Here is a 22693-nt window from a genome sequence, read left to right on the forward strand (position 1 = left end):
CAGTGTATTATTTATTGACATTCAGTGAGGCAATCGCCTGGCCGCAGTGGGCCATGTTGTATGTGTCTTCTATGCCAAAATGCATAGATTTGTATCAATTGATAGTGCAGAACAGAACAGAGCAGAACAGGACGGAGAACTTGGTCAGCAGCTGAAAGGCAACATGCAATCGCGTTGTCTGCCAGCGGCTTTTGTCAAATTGAAGGTAGCTTCTACACTCGACCCTCTACAGCTTGGAGATCCGGCGAATGGAGTTCCAGGGAGCCGCACAAAGTCGGGGCACCTTGACAAGCCCAGGCACGTCTTCCGCCGCCAATTGGCCAGAGATGTTGGCCAAAAGATGCTCGCAGTCGGGCCCGGCTGATTGTTTCCCCCTCAGTTGTGCCACGAACCTCCAAGAACCTCCAAATGCGGGTAATACCCTATCCTATGTGATTCATAAATACATGTGCTAAGCAAAAGAAACTGAATATTAGTAATAAATCTTAATTATAATTGTATAACCAAATAAATGTTAAATAATAAAAGATACAATTTGAAAGCATATTTAGTTAGGAACCATAGAGCATCCACTTGCTTGCCTAATGCCAATCAAATCCCATTTGATTTCATTCCCTCGCATTTTTCGGGCAGTCAGAATGCGCGGAATTAATTAAGCGGCTTAAATAAGATGTACTAACAATTTGTTGCTAATGTGCCAATCAGCCAGGCAGCCAAAAAGTTCATCATCAAAGAACAAGGAGTGTGCATTACTAAATTAACTTTTGCATCATCGACTAGCGACCGAATCGTGCATGAAAACATCTCCGGGGAATCAGATGAATTCGGATCTGCCCCAAACACAGAAAAGAAACGGAATATTGTAATTTCAATATTAAATTAATGTTGGCAGCTCTTGATTTCTTGTTGCTGGTGCACCATGGTGTTGCAGCATGTGGCGTGCCGCAAAATAATTTGCGAGTCCAAAACAAAGTGGGTCGTTCGCCGCATGACTGTGGGTGTCTCATAAAAGTTTATTTCCAATCGAGCGGAATAAGTGTTTCACAAAAAGCATTAGAAATTAAGAGAGATTTGGCTTGAAAACGCAAATTTTTAAATTGTAATAGTAAGTGGAATTTGCATCTTAAAGTTAGTCCAGCAAAGTGAGCCAATGTTTCTCAATATATGCAATAAATTGATTAGAAAGTTGACACGCAAATGGGATAACTTCTCAAGATATTATGTCAGGCATATTGCCAGTGTTGGTACTTGGCTTAATTGATGAAAACTCGTTATAAATTATAATCGCTGCACTTTCCCAGAGCTCAACCGTCCACAGAGTGACGAGTGCCGAGTACCGAGTGCCTTTTACTTCCACTCACTCCACTGAAGCGAAAACCCCCAGATTCCGCCCCTTTTCGATTGGGTTCTTCCCAGGCGTTGGGCGATACCAAAAGTTCATCCATCGAGAGGTGTGCTAAGCGATAGCAAAAGCCATTTCCCATAATCGCAATCCCCCCCACCAAACAACAACAACAGGCGAGCAACGACAACGACAACACGAATTTCTATGGCATCAGGGTAACAATTTTAAGGCTTGTCTCTCTTATGAAATACGACAGCCCAGCGAGATTTTTAAATAATTCACAGGCGTGATTGGACACGCTTCGAGTAAATAGTAGTAGTATGTATCTGCAAGATACGAGTGCAAAGGGGCAGGGTAAGCCAAATATCCCTGCTTAATTTGCCCCACTCATGCAAGCCCTGCTCCTCCGGATGAGCAGAAGATGCCACCGCCACTTGTGGCCAAATGTCAGCAAGCTGCCTGCTCTGCTGGTCCAGTTAAAGTACACTGATTAGTCAGATAGCCGAGCATGGCAGACACCTGAACATGTCAAGGCATTCGCCGGGGAGCCACTGGCCACCAGAACCCCCTACTAACCCCTTCTAGCCCCCTGCTAACCCCCTTCTAGCCCCGTCGATCGGAGAGTCGCGGCGATTGCAGCCGCCGACAGCCATTTAAGGAGCCACTCGAGGTCAGTGTGAAACAAATAGCACACGCAAAAAACAATCAAAACGTTTCGATGACTAACCTAACCAGTGGAGTGGCCACAGGTGAGTTCGCTCTACGATCTGTACTGCAAATAATTCTAGTTAACAATTTTGTCATGCCAAATCACTCAAGAAACCTGTGGAGAATGACAGGTTAAACGGATTTAATTGATCCCAACTGGGAGTCCTGCAGCATACATTAGTTCTTAAGCTCTGCATTTAATTAAAAACAGTACTCTATTTTTTCAAGTGTAATCAACCGCGGTCACTTAGCTTCCTGCTGCTAACTCAGACATCATCGGCCAACAAGCAACAAAGTTCAGTTCCAATTGAACAGCAATTGAATGCGAAATTTATTGCCGGCGATCGATCGCTTGGATCGAATTGAATCGCGGATTCAGAACTGTATCGAATATCGTATTGTTTGATTTCGGTTTCCATTCGCTTGGCTTGTTAGCCAGCCGCTCGTCGGACGGAACAGCTTCCAATTGTTACTCGCCAAAGGCCCAAAGTGCAGCGACACACACACGCTTGTCCGCAATCATCGGCGTGCTAATGGAGCATTGTGAGCATGATCATAAATTTCGATCGTCCACTTCCTTATGGCAGCCATGGGGCCATGACTCATCGATCCGGTGAGGATCCCATTGTCTTAGCTATCCGCGCTCCAAGGCCATCGAATGCTCCACTCACGGAAGAATTCCCCACCACGGCTGTTCCCTAATCCAGAAATCTCAGCTTATGGCAAACATAATACTTGCACTCCTTTTCGACGGGTTTTTATTAATAGAAATCAAATCTAATCATTTTTGGGCAGTGTCTTGATATTTGATGTTCAATAAGAAATGATTCCTTGGCAACACACAATTTGCTCAAATTATTGCAACAATTCATAGACATTTATTCTCTTACCATTTTCCATCCGAGTGGTGTCGTTTTAAATAAAATTAACCCTTAGGCGATTCAAGGAATCCACGTAATCCGGATGCTGCAAAACATGAAAGGGTCAGTATATGTTTTCGAAACTCCCGCCCGGGTTTTCCCACCGTCAATATAGGCCGCCTGATATTGGTTCCCTTTACATTGAGCACCACATCACGACCCGATCCCTTCAAGCAGAATCCAATGGCCTGGATCACAAACTCCTCGGTGATCTGCTCGCAATCGGTCAAATCAACCACTTTCAACTGGGGACACTTCCGCACCATCCTCATCATACCCACGTCCATCACCCGGCCGCACGCGGTCAGTCCAAATAGCTCCAGCTGGCTGAGATCGTTGAAGAACTTGAAGTGATCGTCGTCCAGGATATCGTTGTTGCTGAACCGCAGATCCCTGAGGCTACTCAACTGTCCCAGGCACCTGGCGTGCTCATTGGTGATATGGAACTGACCGGATAGGTGCAGATGGGTGAGCTTGTTTCCTCGTTTCTCAGCCAGAACCGTGAGGAACCCAATATTCAGCTCGTTGGAGGTCATCCAGGTTTTCAGTGTACATCGCTCCAGATTGGGCAGGTTGGCGATTACCTCGAAGTTGGTGTCGCACCCGGAGAAGATCAGTTCCACCAAGTTCGTGCAGCTCTCGGCGATTTTCTGGTACAAGCTCACATTCATAACCTCGAAACAACAGTCGTCGAGATCCAAAGTGTGCAACGACTTAAGCGGAATTCCAAACTCCATCGAGTTCCATAGCAGACAGTCTCGAAGGACCAAAGTTTTGAGATTGGGAAACCCGCAGAGATTTTGGCCTGATGCGAAAATAAAGTTAGAAGGGTCTCCCCAACGCGTGAACAGAGTGTACACCTACCTGTATAGCAACCATTGACCAGTTCAAAAAACTCCAGCTCCTGGTTGGGCTGCAGATCAAAGTTGAGCACATCCTCTGCGTCCAAACACTCAATAGTGACCCGTTTCAAGTGCGTCATTTTGGACATAATCGATCGGTAGTGAAACTCATCGGTGGCGTTCGAGTAACTGATCTCCTCCAGATTGGGGCAGTATTCCTTGACGAACTCCACCAGCAGGGACTCCTTTTGGTAGGACGCACAGTCCACTTGAAGGACTCTGATGAAGGGTCCCGCCACCTTGAAGAACCTGATCAATTGCGGCAGAGGCACGACCTCCAGGCTGACTATGTCCAAGGCATTTCGTTGCACTCTCGCCCAGCCCTCGAAGGCCTCTCGGAACTTGGGCGCCACACAGGCCAGCAGAGCCTTATCGGTAATCTTGGGCAGACACTCGAGAACCAGCCGGATGATGTCCTCCGGCAGATCCAGCAGACTGATCTTGCATGACGGCGATGGCGATGGCGAAGGCTCACTTTTTTGGACGCCGCCCGGGCGATTGGAGCGAACTGGAGATGGTGTCTTCACTGATCTCGATTGCGTTTTTACTTTAGGCATTTTTTGGATTATTTGCTTGTACGTAAATTTTGATTAATTCATTTTTGACACTGCCCAGATGTTATGATAGGAAATCAGGAAAAATCAAGCTCGACCTTGTGTAAACCGGGTAAGTATTTGTCATGTAGATGGTTACCGGAATTAAAGATCCAGATCTGAATACACCAGAGATCCATAGGGAAAAAGACTAGGATCTTAACGAATCTCAGGACTTGGAAGTGAGTACTGATGCCAGTAGGAAAATCTGTGCATTGTCCAAGATCTCTTTGGAGTCATCACATTTGTGATCTGATCCAGCATTACGAATTCCCATGGGACCAGGCACTTCCTACGGTTGACAGTGACCGCCAGCAGTTTACGGTCGACAGGTGGTGGCAATTTCGCGCATTCCTCTATTATTCACCGCATGAGCAAGTTTTCTTTTTGTTTGACAACAATTAATTGCATAATTGCCTGAATAAATGCATAAATCAATTACCGGTGATTGAGAAGTCGCACAAGTGCCATACACCATAAGCTATACGTACTTATTTATTTATTTATTTTTACCGGATATGTTTGAAGAATTAAGTTTCGGTTTTTGTTCACAAAGCTTTTGTAATTCACAAAAGTAAACAACTTAGACATAATGGCAATGCCCTATAATTATTAATGGAAAAGTAATGGAAAAGGAAAACAAAACTGGTATTTAAACGGGGAAATTGTTATAGATTTAATTTTAAGCAGTTAAATTAAAATTATAAATTTGCACATAGTTCTAATGTGTACTTCTATAACACGGAATCAAAAGCGTTTACTTAGAGTACTATTATTTAAATTATAAATTAATTAGTAAGTAATTAAATAGTGCTGTTGTATGTTAAGTAACTTGTTAAAACATTCATTTGGTTATTTTTTATACAATGGCAATTGCTAACATTGTGCTGCAAAAATGGTAAACTTTTATGATTAATTATATTTGTATGTTTGTTTTAAAGAAGTCTCCGTCTTAATTGTATAATTATCTATAATTAATAGATATCCCTTAGCGTTAAACAATAGATTAGTAAATAGTTCATATGCATTCATTTTAAACATAGGTTAAGCGGCATTAAATTAGATTTTCCGCTACAAATCTTAGATCCAATGAGTCAACTGCATGGTGCCATCATGCGTCCTCTGGGTGTCCATGACGCTCATTTGGCGCACCAATCGCTTCATCGAGGGCCGGTGAACAGGTCGCCCACTTCCACTGGCCGTTGTGTCCAGGGGCGTACGCTCGTCAATCCGAGGAGCCGGCTCCCGAACCCGTCGACTGTCCCGCAGCTCCAGTTCCACTTCAGAAGCATTGGTGGAGGAGCCAGCCAGGACATCCAGGTTCTCGTACGACGCAGGTTGAGATAAAATCTCCCTGCATAAAGTAAACACAACATATATTAGTTTTATACCTGCTTTGGTCACCATATGCATCTTGAACTTACGGCTTTTGAGCGCATCTACAGCAATCTTTGAGCTGCCAGTTCTTGCCGAACTCCTCGCCCTCCTCGATGGTCTGCGGCAAGCGATGATGCAGTGTTTCCGGCAGCCGCAATCCCGTCATGCCGCCCAGCATCGAAAGGAATCCCATGATGACCAAGGGCAGCTTAAGATTGTCCTTTCCCAAGTAGGTAATGAAAGGTATGCCAATGAGACCCAATCCTCCGATATAACTGGAAGCACCAATGCCGATACCTCGAACCTGAGTGGGATAAAGTTCGCCGGCGAAGGGATATATGATCAGGAAGGAGGCGGATAGCAGGGCCTTGGATACTAGATACAGCACAAGGGTCTCATCCACGGCATCATCGGGCAACATTACAGTGATCACACAGGCCACGCCACTGAAAAAAGTTGAAGCTCGAATTTTACACAAAAAACCGATGATGATGGGTGAAACACCTACCCCAATATCATTGATAAGCTCAATGGCCATCTTCTGCCCCAGGTGTCCATGAAGTACCAGCAGCACAAATAACTCGGCAGCTCCACAACAGCCGACAGAAAGAAGCTGACATACTGATTGGTGCCCAGCGCAGGTCCGTAGTAACTGAGTCCCAGATAAACCGTCTCATTGGCGAACCAACTCAGCGTGATCAGAATGGTCTTCAAACGCATGTTGGGGGTGCGACAGAGATCCGCCAGCCCCACATTGGCCATCTTTTTCTTTTGCTTCTTGAGCTTATCCCGTCGTATCTGAGCCTCTAGCTTGAGATGCACAGCCTCGGGAAACTCCCTGCCATTCACCTTCGCCATGCGCTCCAGAATCTTGAGGGCCTCCTCCAGGCGACCGCGCATCAAAAGCCATCGCGGTGATTCCGGCATGACGAACATGTACAGGAAATAGGCGTAAAACGGCAGGGAGGTGATGTAGGAGAGGCGCACCCAATCCCGCTCCAAATAAGTGACGCCGGACAGGAGCATGATGCCCGAAGTGTAAAAGGTGCACGTCATCACAGTCACGAAGGATCGATAGTTCTCACCCACCAGTTCCAAAGCTGCAGACGCATAGAAGTTAATAGCATATCGTAGAACCGAACAATCAAATACCCACATATTATAAATGGTATCTGGTAGACAGCTGGAATGGTCAGTCCTACGATGACTCGACTGCCGGCCCAAGTCCAGAAATCCTTGCTCAGCGAAGTCATTAGGCTGCCAGCCAGCAAAGTGGCCAAACAGACGAAATATGAGAGCCTTCGTCCACCACGATCATTGAGTAATCCGAAAAGATAGACTCCCACGGGACCGCCAGTATTAAGAGCAGCCAATCCAATGGTAGGATAAATATCCCGATCGCACACTAGATCGAACTGAAAGTGAAGGATTTAAGGTTTTGAGTAAGCCAATCCCTCGCTCCTAGCTAAAGGAAGTACTGATGCGTGGGAAATGATTCGAGCGACTCCTACATGAATGACGTTGTAGTTTTAAATGAACGCTTGATGGTCTGGACTGCGCACATCAATCACAATGGAGGACCAGACGACGCTTTTGTTGTACTCCCATCCCTGGGGGCACTTGATCAGTGGCCAACTGGCATTCGGCTCCATGGTCGTCAGGTCATCCTCTTCCCCCGATTCAAGGAGCTGCGTCCAGTTGACTCCGTAGGTATAACATTTGCTGTAGACCAGTTCGTCGTTATCCTTGAAAGAATTATTTCATCAGTTATTTTAATATATTCATAGAAGGCATAGAATAGAAGGTTAGCTTCAGCACTATGTTTAAGTTTACCTCTGCCCCCATTTCATTGTTAGCCCCTTCGATTACTCATCGAACCACCCTCGTATCGACCCTTCACCTTAAGCAACGCACAATCAATGGGCTGACTTGATTGCCTTAGCCTCGGCACTCGTATGGCTGCAATTACTCACCAGTTCCTTGGGTATGGACAGCGATTTTCTCTGCTCCAGGGGCATGTCGAGTAGCTCCGGGATGCGACACCAATAGTCATCCGGAGTATCAGCCATAAACAACTGGTTAAAGGCACAAAAACCGCACGGTATGCAGGCGGGCAGGCAAATTCCGAAAACCAAGAGCTTCTGGTATTTGCCGAATTCGCCAATGGTGGGCAGAAGGTCGTCGAGATCGAAGGCCTCCTGGAAAGAAAACAGCAAGTCTAGAGAAGATCAAGGAGCGTGTCTCACAGATACGCACATCCACCGAGGGCTGGGACTCGGGCTTGTGGCGTTGTCGCAGCTCCGAAAGTTCATCGTATTCGTCCCCATCGTTGTCCTCAATATCTGACATGGATGCGCCGCTAGACAAGCTCTGAGCTGGAAATGTTTACTCACACTGCCTGGTTGGCCCAGCTCACGGAAGCCATAGAAGTAACCCACTGACAACTGTCAGTTGTCTAGGGTTGAAAGAATGAGCTGGTTCTGTTGATAGTAAAAAGTTTGTCGCAGCGGGCTCGATTCGTAATTTATAGTTTTGTTTATTCTTTAGTCGCAAGTTAGATTTAAATAGTTTAAACTAAAGTATTTAAAATATTACACGTGAATTCAATCCTGCTCGAATTACGGCTAAGACGAGCCACTAATTACAATTGTTAGGCTTTGATATTACAAGTAGAGAACGGGGTTTAAAGTACTTCGTTTTGCAGCTCAATACTTTTAAGGGGATTTCAGTTTTTTTCTTAATAATTTCTTCTTTTCTTGGAATCGTTGCTAGAGCTGGGAAATGGACACTGCTAATTTTACGCCTAAAGATTAACAGAACGAAGAGCTATACAAAAGATGCTTCAAGTCGTTTTAACTCGAACTCGGTTGCTGTTCACTGCTTAAAAATTATTGCGCGCTTCGTTACTCCACTGTTCTTTGCCTGATACAAACATATGTTATTATACACATATCAATCGTAATTATAGTAAACAGAAAACTGTCTGTGCCGGGCGCACAGCGCAGAAATCACACACACATTAGGCTTAAGTGTAAATTTGTGGCTACACATACAAAAATACATTCGCACGAGCTCCCTCTTGAATTATGCGGTTTAATCCACCTTGACCACACTGTAGATCTTGCGTATGAACCAAAAGCACGCAAAGAACCCGATGGTGCCGGTCAGCAAGAAGAACAGGAATACCATAATGGCCGTGTAGCCGAAATACAGGAACGTCGAGGCACTGTCCTTGATCGAAAGCTTTGTGACGAAGTAGTGGCAGCAGTAGATGAAGAGATAGACTGCTGTGAAGCCGGACGTCAGGAAGGAGCGCCACCACCAGTGATAGTCCTCCGCACACAAGTGGAAGTAGCACAGCAGAATGGTGGTCTCCGAGCATGTGATGACCAATATGACAAAGACCAGGAACAGAAAGCCGAACATGTAGTAAATCTGGCTGGACCACAGCGAGCTCAGGATAAAGAACAGCTGAATGAAGATGCAGCCAAAGGGTAGAACGCCGCCCATAACTATTCCAGGAATAGGCTGTGTGTAGATCGATTGGTCCGGAATCTGTCGGGGAATCTGGTTGGTACGCACAGGGTGCTCCAGTGCCTGAAATCATCCAGAAAAATGTAAGGAATCCGGATAAAAACTAGGTAAATATATTCTTACGCGCTTGCGGAATCCAAAGTAAGCTCCAACAAAGGTTAGTGGCACAGAGACGCCAAACCACAAGGCAAGCAGAGCAATTAGCGTGCTAAATGGCACAGCTCCGGAGCTATTTTCACCCCACAGCACCAGATTCATGACGAAGAACAATGAGAAGACCACACTAAAAAAGAAAAAAAAGAAAAACGATTAAATAACAATATCGCTTTAATTTCAAAGAACTTACCCAGGGCAAACGATCGAGGTAAGGATAACATTACTCTTCCATTTCAGCCCACCGAAACTCTTGTAGATACGCGCAGACACGTAACCAGCCGGTGTACCCAACGAAACAAACAAGACCATGGAACAGGTCATCAGGGCTCCCCGATTGGCTGGGGACAAGAATCCCAGGCAGGCAAATGCTAAGGTGATCATGGCCATCACAAGCACCTGCACACCCGAACCCAGGAAGACCGACAACAGCATGCCCTTCCGCGGCGGCCTGAACACATCACCATGTACCAGTTTCCAGCCAAACTCCTCCTGGGCATCCTCCCCGCTATCCATCTGATTATAGCGGGCTATATCTTTGTGCAGCGTACGCAGCATTATCATTGCCACCATGCCACTCAGGAAAAGGACAATAACCAGGGAGTTGAGAATGGAGAACCATTGGATATTCGTGTGCGGCATGGATTCCAAAATATAGTCCCAACGTGACGACCATTTGATAGAATCATTCTTCACAAATTTCACGCTGTATGTGTAGACAATCTCCAGCTGTTCTCCAGCCTTTAAGGAGTTCTCACTGATTGCCAGTGGCTCTGTGCTCAAGCAATTGGGGTTTTCTTTGTCGGTGTGCTTGATAGATTTGGGAGTCACTTTTACAGAGATTATGCGTCCACTGTTGCCGAACTGAATTCCCCAGTCCTCCGACTGTCCACTGTGATAAGTAATCTCGAGATCCACATGATTGAATGGATAATAATGCATGGGCTGGTTATATATAGAGTTGATGGGGCAACCCTCGCCATCACTGCGAACTAGACAACCCATGGGGAATCCGATTCCGCAATATTGCTTGCCGTTCTCCAGTGGATAGCACCATGTAACCGGCATGTTGTCCACAATCCAGTGGTGTTGGTAGTTCAAGCTGATTCCTTTCTTAAGAACCATCATGCGACGGTTGCTAGCCGGATCGTCTCCTTTGTAGGTCTTGACACAGGTCTAAATACGAAGAATCATTAAATCATTATGTTGGTAATGCGTTAAATCTGTTTAATCTTACGGTCGCACATTGCTGGTTTTCCAAGAACTGAATTTTATAGGGTCCTGGGCGTATTCGCTCTCCGAACACCACCTGTCCCAGATTCTCCACCGGAGAGTTCTGCTCCTCGCCCAAACAAAAGTCGAAGTGATGGTACTCATAGGGTATTACGGATTCCTCAGTGTTCAGGCGGTTGACGTACAACAAGATTTCCGACTGAGGAAGATAATCAGATAATCAGGAATTAGATCAATCAATGGGATTGACAACTGTTGATAATGGTAGTGTATTTTATTCTTATCGTTGATTATTAAAGATTGGTTTCCAAAAGTTTGCAAATGTATTCGATAATTTGACCCGGCAATATGCTTTTATATTTGGGTTCTTAGAAATTTATCTTATCAAAAAGCTCTCTTAGATTGTTAGAAACAATTGAATGTGAAACACCTTAATTAATTCTTATCGTTGGGCAACGTCTAATTTAAGGGCGTATAAACCGATTAGGATTTGGGCTACTTCCTTGAACTACGGGCTTATTAAAATGTTATTTTGATTTGTTTAAAGATAAGATAAAGCAAAGGAAAACAATAGCTCACGCTTTATCATCCAATAGTTAGGTCATCTTTTAAAAGGGCTAACCTATTTGGGATATCACACTAATAACTATACATTGTTCTACAATTATATTGTTATTGTGTTATACTATTATTATTAAAAAGAAAAAAAAAACCCAAACATAATGCAAGGATGTACGACATGACATATCTCATTCTCAAGTTAACCGCTTTCCCTGGTTCGGTTATTGGTTAGCCGCCACTGACTGGTAACATTCTTAAGGTAGGGAGCCCCCGAAATCTGCATTCGCGAGCCAGCTGAACCAACATTAGAACTCCCATTTTGCTTTCGCTATGAAAGAGAGCTGGCGTAGGCAACGTCAGCAGACGTGGAGATAGAGAGCCACATATGGACCCGACATATAACTAGAAACTGCGCTTATCAGTGCTTCCGCCTCTGACCACCATTAGAGGAATATAGCACCAATGTACTTAACTAGTTCCACTGCCTTTGCTAATTGTGGCGGGCGTGGGGCAAACACACCCACTATCTACGTACATATGTACATCTGCACATTTGCACATACGTATACACCTACCTTGCATGTGGATGAGACGTCGGTTTTCTTGCAGAAATTTACCGGTGCTAGTCCGGGCAGATAGAAGGCCTGTGTTGGTGTCGCCAGGTGCAAGAGGACGACGCCCAGGAGCGGCAGAAGTCCGGATATCAGGATCATCTCGAATTTGGGTGACCAACGAACGGCAGGAGTAGCAGACCTTCTTCCTTTAATTGTACGGGTTGTAATCACAACGTGGCCGTGTCAGCGATTCTCTGCCACACTCTCCGGATCGGCTGGCCACGCACAAACCGTACTATCTGGATATTTATCGGAATATACGGAGTTTTTCGAGTGTTTTTACTACGTTTCCTCTTTTTTGCCGAACGTCAGCACTGTAGCAGCGTTGCCACCTAGGCCAGCTGAGAGTGCTGCCAACTGGCTGGCAAAAAAAAAACCACCCATTTGCGAGGCTAAATATTACCGCGTAAAAGTTTAGCTGTTATTATTATTACTTGCAATTCGAAATTAGGTGTACCTAATAAACTTATATATTTAAATAAATCAATTCCCCTGTTGACTATGCGAATGCAAGCACTATGCACACGTATACTTGATACATGTGATACTTTCTAGATATTACTATTTTTATCCACAGTTTCTTAATATAGTAATCAAACTTTGTTCATTTGTAAGTTTTTTTACCTACGACTCTTGAGTCGAAGTATTCGATTATTTAGTTGCACGAGTTTGTTTGTGTTGTTGCCCTAACATTCAAATTAACGATTAATTTTATAGCTTCTGTGCGTGAGAACATTTTCGATAAGCTCCAACATTCAAATTTAACGATTGATTTTTAGGGAGGCAAACGCGTTTTAATATAATTGGTAAGTAATTCGGTCTTGTCGTTCCTGACAAATAATAAAATTTATCCAATGGTTGCACATTTCCTGCGCATTTAATAATATTGAATTAATATGTTATTGGATTTAAAAATTATCGATAGTCGAAAAGCAATCGAATAGGTGTCGCCTGTTTCATCGAAACTCAGTATTATCAAATAAAAATCGGCTTTCGTTTCAGCTCTATTTTAAATCGGAGACACAAGAAATATAGTCTGCCATTCCCGAAAAGCAGATAAACAGAGGTTCTGCAACCGTTAAATAGGCGTACAATAATATAACTTAGTAAATCGCAGTTAGGAATCCCGCGCTTTTTTACCGTTCCCGAAAAAACCAAACAATGTGAGTAGAATGAAGAGTTCCACGGAACGCGCTTGTTGTGTGTGTGTGCGAAAAAATCAATTCTTGGGACGATCAAGGTGTTGCAACCTGTCGAAATAAAATAAAAGCCAGCCTCAGCGGAGCAGCCCACTAACTTTACCTCCTTTGTCTCCACCATTTGCAGCCGACAGACAAGCTAGTTGTCTAGTAATTACGCAAAAATTCCATCACCCACACAGACGCACGAGCTGCAGAAAGAAACGGAAAGTGAAGTAGAAATCATATAGAGAGAAAAAGAGCGAAGACATGACTTCCGATATCGCCATGCAATTGATTGCCATTTTGGAGAAGACGGTGTCGCCAGGTGAGTTTCCTTACTGCCACAAACGTGTGTGTATAGATCTGAAAAATATGGATTTTTCTTCGATTGGCGGGAGGGACGCGCGTTATATGTTGCGCAGGGTTGCAATAGGCGCTCGCATATGTTTGGTTGCTAGGGGCCTCCGCACACATGTGCATCCACGTACATACTCCCATCTTCCCCTTGGCGGCGCGTCTGTATGTATTCGCAATGCTTGCGCTCCTACAATTAAGGATGTACGAATCGCCTGCGACATAACCTCACTAACTCTAGGAATCGCTGAGGCGTCGCTTCGGAGTCACCATCGTATGCTTGGCGGCCAGTTCTTCCGGTTGCTGATAAGGAATGCGCCATGCCTGAAGATTTCATGCTCCACCGCCGCAGTTCAGAAGAACTCGACTAGACCTCACTGCTTAGCTCTTTATATGCATACACTTCTTTGACCATCCATTGTATTCTTATTAAATAATATTCTCCTTACCTTTATGAAAGTTTATATATTACCTACACATTCGCAAAAGTCAATCGTTGTAAAATCCAATGGCCCTAACCCAAAGCTTTAAGCCGACCCATAAATGGTGGTCTAGGCACGACCACAAATACCATCTTTCGTTGACATAATTGGAAATTCAAAATTTGTAACCAACCAATTGACGCACTTCCAGACAAAAATGAGCTGCTATCGGCGAAGAACTTTCTGGAGCAGGCGGCGGCCAGCAACCTGCCCGAGTTTCTCAAGGCGCTATCAGAGATCCTGGTGAACACGACCAACAGCGCGGTGGCGCGAATGGCAGCCGGTCTCCAGCTGAAGAACCACCTGACCAGCAAGGACGAGAAGGTCAGCCAACAGTACCAGGAGCGCTGGCATCAGTTTCCCAGCGAGATCCGCGAGTTGATCAAGAATAACGTGAGTTACAAACGCTGATGTTGAAACATATGACTTGTACGATTGGCACTGAATAACTGCGACTTGCTTTCAGATCCTGGCTGCTTTGGGTACCGAGAACACCCGGCCCTCCTGCGCAGCCCAGTGCGTGGCCTATGTGGCCGTAATCGAGCTGCCGATAAACCGCTGGCCCATACTCATCCAGACACTGGTGAACAAGGTGGTCAGCGATGGATCCAGCGAGATGCATCGCGAGTCGGCGTTGGAGGCCATTGGCTACATTTGCCAGGACATTCGTTTCGGCGTCATGGAGAACCAGTCCAACGAGGTGCTGACTGCTATTATTCACGGCATGAGAAAGGTAGAGCCGAGCAATCATGTACGCTTGGCGGCCACCACGGCTCTTCACAACTCGTTGGAGTTCACCAAATCGAACTTTGAGAAGGACATGGAGCGCAACTTCATCATGGAGGTGGTGTGCGAGGCCACTCAGTGCCAGGACTCGCAAATCTGCGTCGCCGCTCTGCAGTGTCTGGTGAAAATTATGACCCTTTACTACCAGTACATGGAGCCCTACATGGCACAGGCTCTCTTCCCTATTACTTTGGCGGCCATGAAGTCTGATAACGATGCTGTAGCGCTGCAGGGCATAGAGTTCTGGTCGAACGTCTGCGATGAGGAGATAGATCTGGCCATCGAAAGCCAGGAGGCCACTGATCAAGGCCGCGCTCCGCAGAGAGTGTCCAAGCACTATGCTCGCGGTGCTCTGCAGTTCGTGACGCCCGTGCTCGTCGAGAAACTAACCAAGCAGGACGAGTGCGATGACGAGGACACCTGGAGCCCGGCGAAGGCCGCCTCCGTTTGCCTCATGGTGCTGGCCACCTGTTGCGAGGACGAGATCGTGCCCCATGTGCTTCCCTTCATCAAGGAGAACATCGAGTCACCTAATTGGCGATTCCGCGACGCAGCGGTGATGACCTTCGGCTCCGTGCTGAATGGATTGGAGACCAATACCTTAAAGCCGCTCGTGGAGCAGGCCATGCCCACGCTCATTCGACTGATGTACGACTCCAGCGTTATCGTGCGCGATACCATCGCCTGGACATTCGGACGTATTTGCGATGTGCGTAGGGGTGATTTTTATGGTGATTCATAATGTTACTAACCTTCTACTGCTCTCTTCTGACAGATAATTCCCGAGGCGGCTATCAACGAGACATATCTTCAAACGCTTCTGGAGTGCTTCGTGAAGAGCCTGAAGTCGGAGCCCCGTGTAGCGGCCAACGTGTGCTGGGCCTTCATTGGCCTATCCGATGCCGCTTGCGAGGCCGCGGTCACCAACGAGGGAGAGACTCCGGAGACGTACGCCCTGTCCCCGTACTTTGAGTACATCATTACCCAGCTGCTGGAGACCACTGATCGATCGGACGGAGCTCAAGCCAATTTGCGATGTGCGGCTTATCAGGCACTAATGGATATGATCAAGAACTCTCCCTTGGATTGCTACTTGGTGGTCCAGCGCACCACACTGGTGATTTTGGAGCGTTTGAACCAGGTGATGCAGATGGAAACGCAGATTAACAATCACAGCGATCGTAATCAGTTCAACGACCTACAATCGCTTCTGTGCGCCACTCTGCAAAGCGTTTTGAGAAAGGTCCACGAGCAGGATGCTCCTCAAATTTCCGATGCCATCATGACCGCTCTGCTGACCATGTTCACTTCAAGTGCTGGAAAGTCGGGTGTAGTGCAGGAGGAGGCCTTCCTTGCCGTTTCGACACTGGTTGAACTTTTGGGAGCTCAGTTTGCCAAGTACTTACCCGCTTTCAAGGACTTCCTCGTCATGGGTCTGAAGAACTTCCAGGAGTACCAGGTCTGCTGCGCAGCAATTGGTCTCACCGGCGACATTTTCCGCGCCCTTAAGGACCTAATGGTGCCATACGCCAACGAAATTATGACCGTATTGATAAACAATCTTACGGAGCCGACTATCCATCGAACCGTCAAGCCGCAGGTTCTGTCTGCTTTCGGGGATATTGCGTTGAGCATTGGCAGCCACTTCCTGCCATACTTGAGCATGGTCCTAGACATGTTGCGCGTTGCGTCCAATCTGCAGGTTAGGTTACAACACGAATGGTATAGGAGGCAATCGTTAACACTTTCTATATTCATTTTCAGACGGACGCCAACAACTTCGATATGAACGAATACATCAGCGAGCTGCGTGAAAGCATCCTTGAAGCCTACACTGGCATCATCCAGGGCCTTAAGGGCGTTGACCAGACTGCCCATCCAGACGTTATGCACATGGAGCCCCACCTGATGCACATTATTTCGTTCATCAAGCGCATCGCTCAGGAGGGCGACGTGTCCGACTCGATGTTGGCCAGTGCCGCTGGCTTCATTGGCGATCTGTGCACTTCGTTTGGTCCGCGGCTATACCCGCTGCTGGATGATGCCATCATTACCCAATTCCTGGCCGAGGGCAAGCGCTCCAAGGCGCAGCGCACCAAGATGCTGTGCACCTGGGCCGTCAAAGAGATCAAAAAAATCAATACCCAGGTCATCACGCAGTAGGCCGCCTGCTAGAGGTTAATGTTTCTCAGCTTCCCACCAGACCCTCAAGATTGTGTGTAATGCAGTCAAAGTGGTGAGTACACGAAATTTCCACTATGTATTTCGTCATCGAACGAGTGGTTACCTGGGATGTGTCGATTCTTGGCAAGTGCCTCTTGAAAGAATTTAAAAAAAGAAATTCCTTTAATACTTTTATATTTGTTATGGCGCTTGCACCAAAATCGACTATCCTACTGATTGATCCGAGTTTATTTTTAATTTTCACACATTTCTCTATTTTTGCAGTCCAGTCCGAATTCTCTGATTAAAAGAATCTATCTGCTAAGTTTGTTTGTCCGATCTATTGTTGCTGTGCAACTTCTAAATGCTAAGACCACTTGTTTATAAAACTCCTCCCCACTAGCTGTAAGCGCAATTCGATCCACTGTTTCGACTCAATATTTTAATTAAGGTCTGTTAATATTCGTGTGAGTTTAATTATCCCTTACATATGCCTATTGTCCTCGCTCGGTAATGCAGATCCCAAAACGAACTACCCATTGATTAGAGCGCTTCGCAATTGATAGTTCCTGCTGTACATTCTTACAAGCCGGCTTTGATGGCAGTTTAGTTTTGGGTAGGCTACGGCAACCAGCGCTTTGTTAACCCGATTTTAAGCATTACCAAATTATGTTACTCAAATTATGTAAAATTCAAAATTACTTATAAAAATCGGTAGGAAATAATTGATTTGATAAGAACAAATACATTGAATGCATTGCTGCCCCTTTGGAAACATTAACTTGTAGCGGATTTAAGAGCCACACTTTAGGATCTAAGAACTCATGTATCTACCCACTAGCCCACTAGCGCAACAAAAAAAATATATTCTAAGAATGAATGTGTGAACCAAACCGAACCGAATGTGATGGAGTGAACCATATGGCTGAGAGCGAGTATGTACCACCTAGACTTTATAAGATGCGTGCCTGTGGTCCGACCCCTACCCCCATGCCAATAGTTATGCTGTGATGGATGCTTGCGAGGAACTGTGTCTATGTACGTGGTATTTTGATTGCGACCAACCCCCCGAAATGTTTGGCGCGCGTGTGCATCGGCGTGTTGTGTGATATTATGGATTAAGCGTAAGAACTTTTCTAGTGAAACGAATGATTTTAGACCTAAGCGAAACCAAACAGCAATTCAAAAAGATTTTAAACGGACTTGAATTTAAATTTACAAGCAAACGAAACGAAACGAATGAAAACAAACCGAAACTAAACTAAACTAAATGTAAAACACTGAAAAGACGACTGAAAACGAAACCCAAACTAGAAACTAAAACGAATTACGAATACGAAATGACTTAGGGACGTACAAAGGCGCGGGCGTGGCTGTTTCGAAGACCCAGATCCTAACTTACTTTAAAGACAGAACCCCCCACATTTAAGTCAGCCTCGCTCGAAGCCCACGGAAGCACGAACTTTGGAAATTATTTTACTTTTTTTGTGTGTATACGATTTAGTGTGCTCTCATTAATTCCAACCAATGACGCTTAGTTGGCCCCTCATTTTACATTTTGTAGTTACCTTAAATGGGGAGAACAGCAACGAGAAACAAAAAAAACAGCAAAACAACAACCAAGCAACTACCTGCAGCACACACGCAACACTTGTATAATTAATATATATATTAGGTAAACGCAACTACTAAAACTAAATACGCAACGGACCAGGGTATACAAAAACATAACTACTTACAAAAAAACGCAGAGTTGTTGGAAAATTTATAGCAACCAATCCAAGAGCTTCTTAAAGTGTGTTTTTTAAATATTTCACTGTGAATGTTTCGATCGAAACTATTTTCCAGCATACTTTTGATGCCTTGGGAGGAAGAGAGATTCGAAGTTGCTGCAAATTCTCTGGCAACCTGCAAACCATAAGATACATAGAGATATAGAACGCATAAAGACAAGACCACATGACAGCTTGATAGGACAAACAGCGATACAACCTTGATTTAGTTGTTTTATCATATACAAACCATACAAAAACATAACCAGAAACTACCTTACGAAAAAGACGCGACTGTGAACTATGAGAAGAGTAAATGGAGGATACAAATGAAGTCGAAAGCAACCGTTTAAAATCTTTTCACAACTTTAGATTACAATGCGAACACGTGAAAACCAGAATGAAGTGAACTATTGTGAACTACTAGTTTAGATATAAGCGCACATTGTAACCAAGTGTTGGTACATTATGTTTGAATCTTGTCTAGAAGTCTTCGATTGAATTCTTAGGCTCAACAAGTTGCCATTTCAAAGCGAAATAATCTCATTGGTAATATTTGTCTAGTTTCGCAATAAAGTATCGCACAGCCGTCCAAGAACGAAGGAAATCACTCAGAGAAAAAGGAAAGTTTGTTTTATCAGATTTGAACATATCAGAAATTGGAATTTGAAATGGCAGCTTAGAGCACTTGATGAAAACGTGAAATTGCCAACATTAATTAGATAAACACTAATATTAGCTATGAATGATCGGATGCGGATGATACAGATGATGAGTGACTTGACTCCGGATCTTTGGAAAATCGAAAGCTGAGCAACGCCCACTGGAATGGCTGTGGCATGCAACGTGTAAGTGATGCCTCGAATTTTGAATTCACTCTAGCAACTTAAGTTAGCTGATACATGTAGAACACTTACATGCCTTCACACAATCCAAGCGCCATCGTTGCTAATAATCACATTTATCAACCTTTCTCCCGCAGGTGTGTTGATTGAGTATGATGTGATGCTTGGTTCTTGGTGCTGAATATTATGCGGATGACACTTGTGCACTGAATGAAGATTATGATATATATGAATTGGAAAAGTGTGATGCTTGTCGATGGTTGTTTATGGGAGTGACTGATGGTGGGAGGAGTACGTCTAGCAACAAACTTAAACATGTCACGCCACTCATTTAGCACAAATTTCTACCTTTTATACATACCACCCACATTTGTCAGTTTTATAAAGTGTAAGAGTAGTGTGTTTGGAACTGTGACTGAGTAAATTTGTATGTAACCATTCCAAAAGCAAATATAAATCATTACAACAATTGAGGGACTAACGAGTTTCTTACACCTAGCTGTTAAGAAGAGTGTTCATGTCACTAGAGTAAGCCAGGGAATTGGCGAACGGTTGAGGGGCAAGCTCCAATAAAAAGGCATGGTGGTGGATGGACCCATTTTTTGGCACCCCACTATGCAAGCTAAGGGTTTTCAATGGGCTTGCCCCTTGACCCGTGCCGTCTGTGCGAATGGTCGTCGTCTGATTTAAGCTTAAAACCAATAAACTAAAAACGCAACTGTAACTTTGCCTGTGATTCAGTCGATCATCTGTGTGTGGAGTGTACGCTGTGTGAAAGACCTGTGTGGATATATGTATAATGATATCTGTGAAGTAAGAGAAAGCACCCCGCGCAGCAGAGAAGCGATATTTTTTTGTAAACATTTAAAGGATTGCAATTGAGTGCACAAATGCATGAAGGTGTGAGCTGAAACAAATGAGAAATGTAACATATGGTACTGATTTTTATACTGAGAACTGAGACTTACTATATATACATACGAACAGCAAATAACAACACAACCTACTTACTTACCCAAGGACTCACGAGGATTACTTTACGCGGGACTCTACGTACATACGTACATACACTAGAACAATACTACACACGAAACGCCAACGCCAACTAGTGAAATTTACACCTCACCCACACATTGCCTACTCACACAACACCAACGTACATATGAGCATTATAATCGATTATGATTATCCTAAATATACACTGACGATTGGAGACGCTGACGCGCGGTGCTTTAGCCGGAACTAAACTTAGTATATGTGCTACTCGGTATGCTAGTTAATGCTGACTTAGTCATTAAGTAGGGATGCGCGAGAGAACCTTTGATCACGATTGCGATAGGAGAGAATCAATTATGTTACGTTACTTAGTATGCTGTATTACCAACTACAAACAATGAAAACCTCTCTGAATATCAAAGTGCGGCCTAACTGTTCCGAAACAAATTGTATGACTGATAGTTTGTACGCGAAATTTTAGCAAATGTAATCTGTGTCTGTGTGCAAGAGCGAGAATAAAAGAATTTTGAGTGCAAGAGCAACAAGAAGTGTGTTTTATTCCGATGACATCCGGGCGGGGGTAGCACATCTTGGCATCCTACAGCTTGGCCCTCTCTGGAAGGGTGAGTACCCCCGAGTCGAGCAAATCTTTTAGTTCGTCGGGCTTAAGATCTAGTTCGTCCATCATCCACTCCACCTGAGCACCATCAGTTGCCTTGGGCAGCTTTCCCGGAGTTCTGCTCAGGACTGGAGCAGGCCGTGGCGTCGCTGTATCCTCCGTCACCTCGAACGAATTCCTCTGCATATTGTGATCGTGTCTGTGAACCTCGCGGTAATCCAGAACGGGATAGACACAGGCGTCGATATCCTCAAATATTTGCGACCATTCAGCTTGGGTCTTGGAGAGGAAAGCCTCTGTCAGAAGCTTCTTTCCCCGAGCCTGATGCTCCTCGCCAAACTGACTGACATCTTCGGGCAGTTCCAAGCGCTGTTTCAGCAGCTCAAAGAACTGCGGTTCCAGGGCGCCCACGGACATGTAGCGGCCGTCTTTGGTTTCGTACGTGTCGTAAAAGTACGATCCACCATCAACGAGATTGTCACCCCGCTCCCTCCCCCAAATATCCAGTTTCTGGGACATAAACAGCCAACTGGCCACATAGGCAGCGCCCTCAACCATCGAGGCGTCCACTACTTGGCCTCTTCCCGATCTGTGGCGCTCCAAGAGGGCAAGGCAGATTCCCAGAGCGCACATCAAACTGCCGCCAGCGAAATCGGCCAGAATGTTAATGGGTGCAGTGACCTTTTCGTTACGCCTGCCCAGCATGGAGAGCACTCCCGATAAGGCCGCGTAGTTGATGTCGTGTCCCGCCCGTGGCGCCAGTCTTCCATGCTGGCCGAAGCCGGTGAGGCGGGCATAAATCAGGCGGGGATTGGCTGAGCACAAGTCGGTGGGACCCAGATTCAGTTTCTCCATCACGCCCGGTCGAAAGGGTTCGATGAGCACATCGCACTTCTTGGCCAGCTTTTGCACCACTTGCTGACTTTTCGGGTTCTTCAGATCCAGGCAAAGTGTGCGCTTTCCCTGCTGCAGTACATCCAAAGGGTTTTCTAACACCTGAACGAGAAGGGAACATGGATTCGCATTTGAAAATCAGATTTTGTGATCGGATGTGCGATGAATGTAACGCCCAGTTTGTTTACCTTATCGATGCGGGTGACGGTGGCCCCAAAGTCGGTTAGGATCTTCCCACAAAACGGTCCGGGTGCTAAACCCACGAATTCGAGTACCTTGATGCCTTTAAGTGGCATCTTTGAAGAAGTTTTGACGAAAAAAATAAAAAGAAAATTAAGTGCACTTTGAACGGCATTGCAGCAGAGATGCCAACTTGTAAGTGATTTTTTATAATCTCACGAGGCAAAGAGTCAAATTAAATAACTTGAACCTCCATTTCCGGTCTCGCATTCATTTTTGTTGATAAAAATTAATCTTGATAACTCAAAAAGAGCCACATGAAATGACCAGTGACAGTTTATATTTATTTACGTGATTTTCGTGACTCAACTGTCGAGCTCGACAACCCGGTGCTCTCGGTGCTGCCAACTGGTGCGAAACTTTTAATTCGCCAAAGGGAAAAGCCGCAACAACATTCAATCCCAATTAACTACAACTATCA

At 45.1% G+C, this 22693-nt stretch overlaps 5 protein-coding genes across 7 annotated transcripts; 1 reads left to right on the forward strand and 4 right to left on the reverse strand.

Annotated features, from left to right (window-relative positions):
* Positions 1 to 2230: 2230 nt before the first annotated feature.
* LOC6732986 lies at positions 2231 to 4523 on the reverse strand. The gene is made up of 4 exons (XM_016178022.3): positions 3838 to 4523; positions 3078 to 3778; positions 2944 to 3019; positions 2231 to 2883 (listed from the first exon to the last, which is right to left on the reverse strand). The coding sequence occupies exons 1-3, from the start codon at positions 4430 to 4432 to the stop codon at positions 2969 to 2971; spliced, it is 1347 nt and encodes a 448-aa protein (XP_016025664.1). The 5' UTR covers positions 4433 to 4523; the 3' UTR covers positions 2231 to 2883; positions 2944 to 2968.
* Positions 4524 to 5038: 515 nt separating this feature from the next.
* Positions 5039 to 8239, reverse strand: LOC6732987 (carcinine transporter). The gene is made up of 7 exons (XM_016178021.3): positions 8102 to 8239; positions 7819 to 8043; positions 7408 to 7590; positions 7002 to 7260; positions 6354 to 6945; positions 5893 to 6291; positions 5039 to 5822 (listed from the first exon to the last, which is right to left on the reverse strand). Exons 1-7 carry the CDS (start codon positions 8192 to 8194, stop codon positions 5549 to 5551), a joined length of 2025 nt encoding a protein of 674 aa, XP_016025666.1. The 5' UTR covers positions 8195 to 8239; the 3' UTR covers positions 5039 to 5548.
* A 122-nt stretch (positions 8240 to 8361) lies between these two features.
* On the reverse strand, positions 8362 to 12303 carry LOC6732988 (transmembrane 9 superfamily member 2). The gene is made up of 5 exons (XM_002080031.4): positions 11902 to 12303; positions 10770 to 10964; positions 9726 to 10708; positions 9503 to 9662; positions 8362 to 9442 (listed from the first exon to the last, which is right to left on the reverse strand). Exons 1-5 carry the CDS (start codon positions 12037 to 12039, stop codon positions 8939 to 8941), a joined length of 1980 nt encoding a protein of 659 aa, XP_002080067.1. The 5' UTR covers positions 12040 to 12303; the 3' UTR covers positions 8362 to 8938.
* Positions 12304 to 12875: 572 nt separating this feature from the next.
* Positions 12876 to 19996, forward strand: LOC6739257 (importin subunit beta). 3 transcript variants are annotated; one of them, XM_016169055.3, is made up of 8 exons: positions 12876 to 13103; positions 13267 to 13446; positions 14109 to 14350; positions 14424 to 15452; positions 15519 to 16445; positions 16508 to 16979; positions 19418 to 19526; positions 19661 to 19996. In XM_016169055.3, the coding sequence occupies exons 2-6, from the start codon at positions 13389 to 13391 to the stop codon at positions 16904 to 16906; spliced, it is 2655 nt and encodes an 884-aa protein (XP_016025671.1). In that variant the 5' UTR covers positions 12876 to 13103; positions 13267 to 13388; the 3' UTR covers positions 16907 to 16979; positions 19418 to 19526; positions 19661 to 19996. The 3 variants fall into 3 exon arrangements, with proteins under 3 accessions (XP_016025671.1, XP_016025669.1, XP_016025668.1); XM_016169053.3 differs by lacking the exons at positions 19418 to 19526; positions 19661 to 19996 and adding an exon at positions 17192 to 17687 and having other exon boundaries at positions 12877 to 13103; XM_016169052.3 differs by lacking the exons at positions 19418 to 19526; positions 19661 to 19996 and adding an exon at positions 17192 to 17687 and having other exon boundaries at positions 13097 to 13180.
* A 1054-nt stretch (positions 19997 to 21050) lies between these two features.
* Positions 21051 to 22691, reverse strand: LOC6732989 (alpha-methylacyl-CoA racemase). Its single transcript, XM_039298365.2, has 3 exons — positions 22564 to 22691; positions 22221 to 22328; positions 21051 to 22134 (listed from the first exon to the last, which is right to left on the reverse strand). The coding sequence occupies exons 2-3, from the start codon at positions 22326 to 22328 to the stop codon at positions 21118 to 21120; spliced, it is 1125 nt and encodes a 374-aa protein (XP_039154299.1). The 5' UTR covers positions 22564 to 22691; the 3' UTR covers positions 21051 to 21117.
* Between the last annotated feature and the right edge of the window lie 2 nt (positions 22692 to 22693).

This window comes from Drosophila simulans, chromosome 2L (assembly GCF_016746395.2).
Source record: "Drosophila simulans strain w501 chromosome 2L, Prin_Dsim_3.1, whole genome shotgun sequence".
Lineage (NCBI taxonomy): Eukaryota > Metazoa > Arthropoda > Insecta > Diptera > Drosophilidae > Drosophila > Drosophila simulans.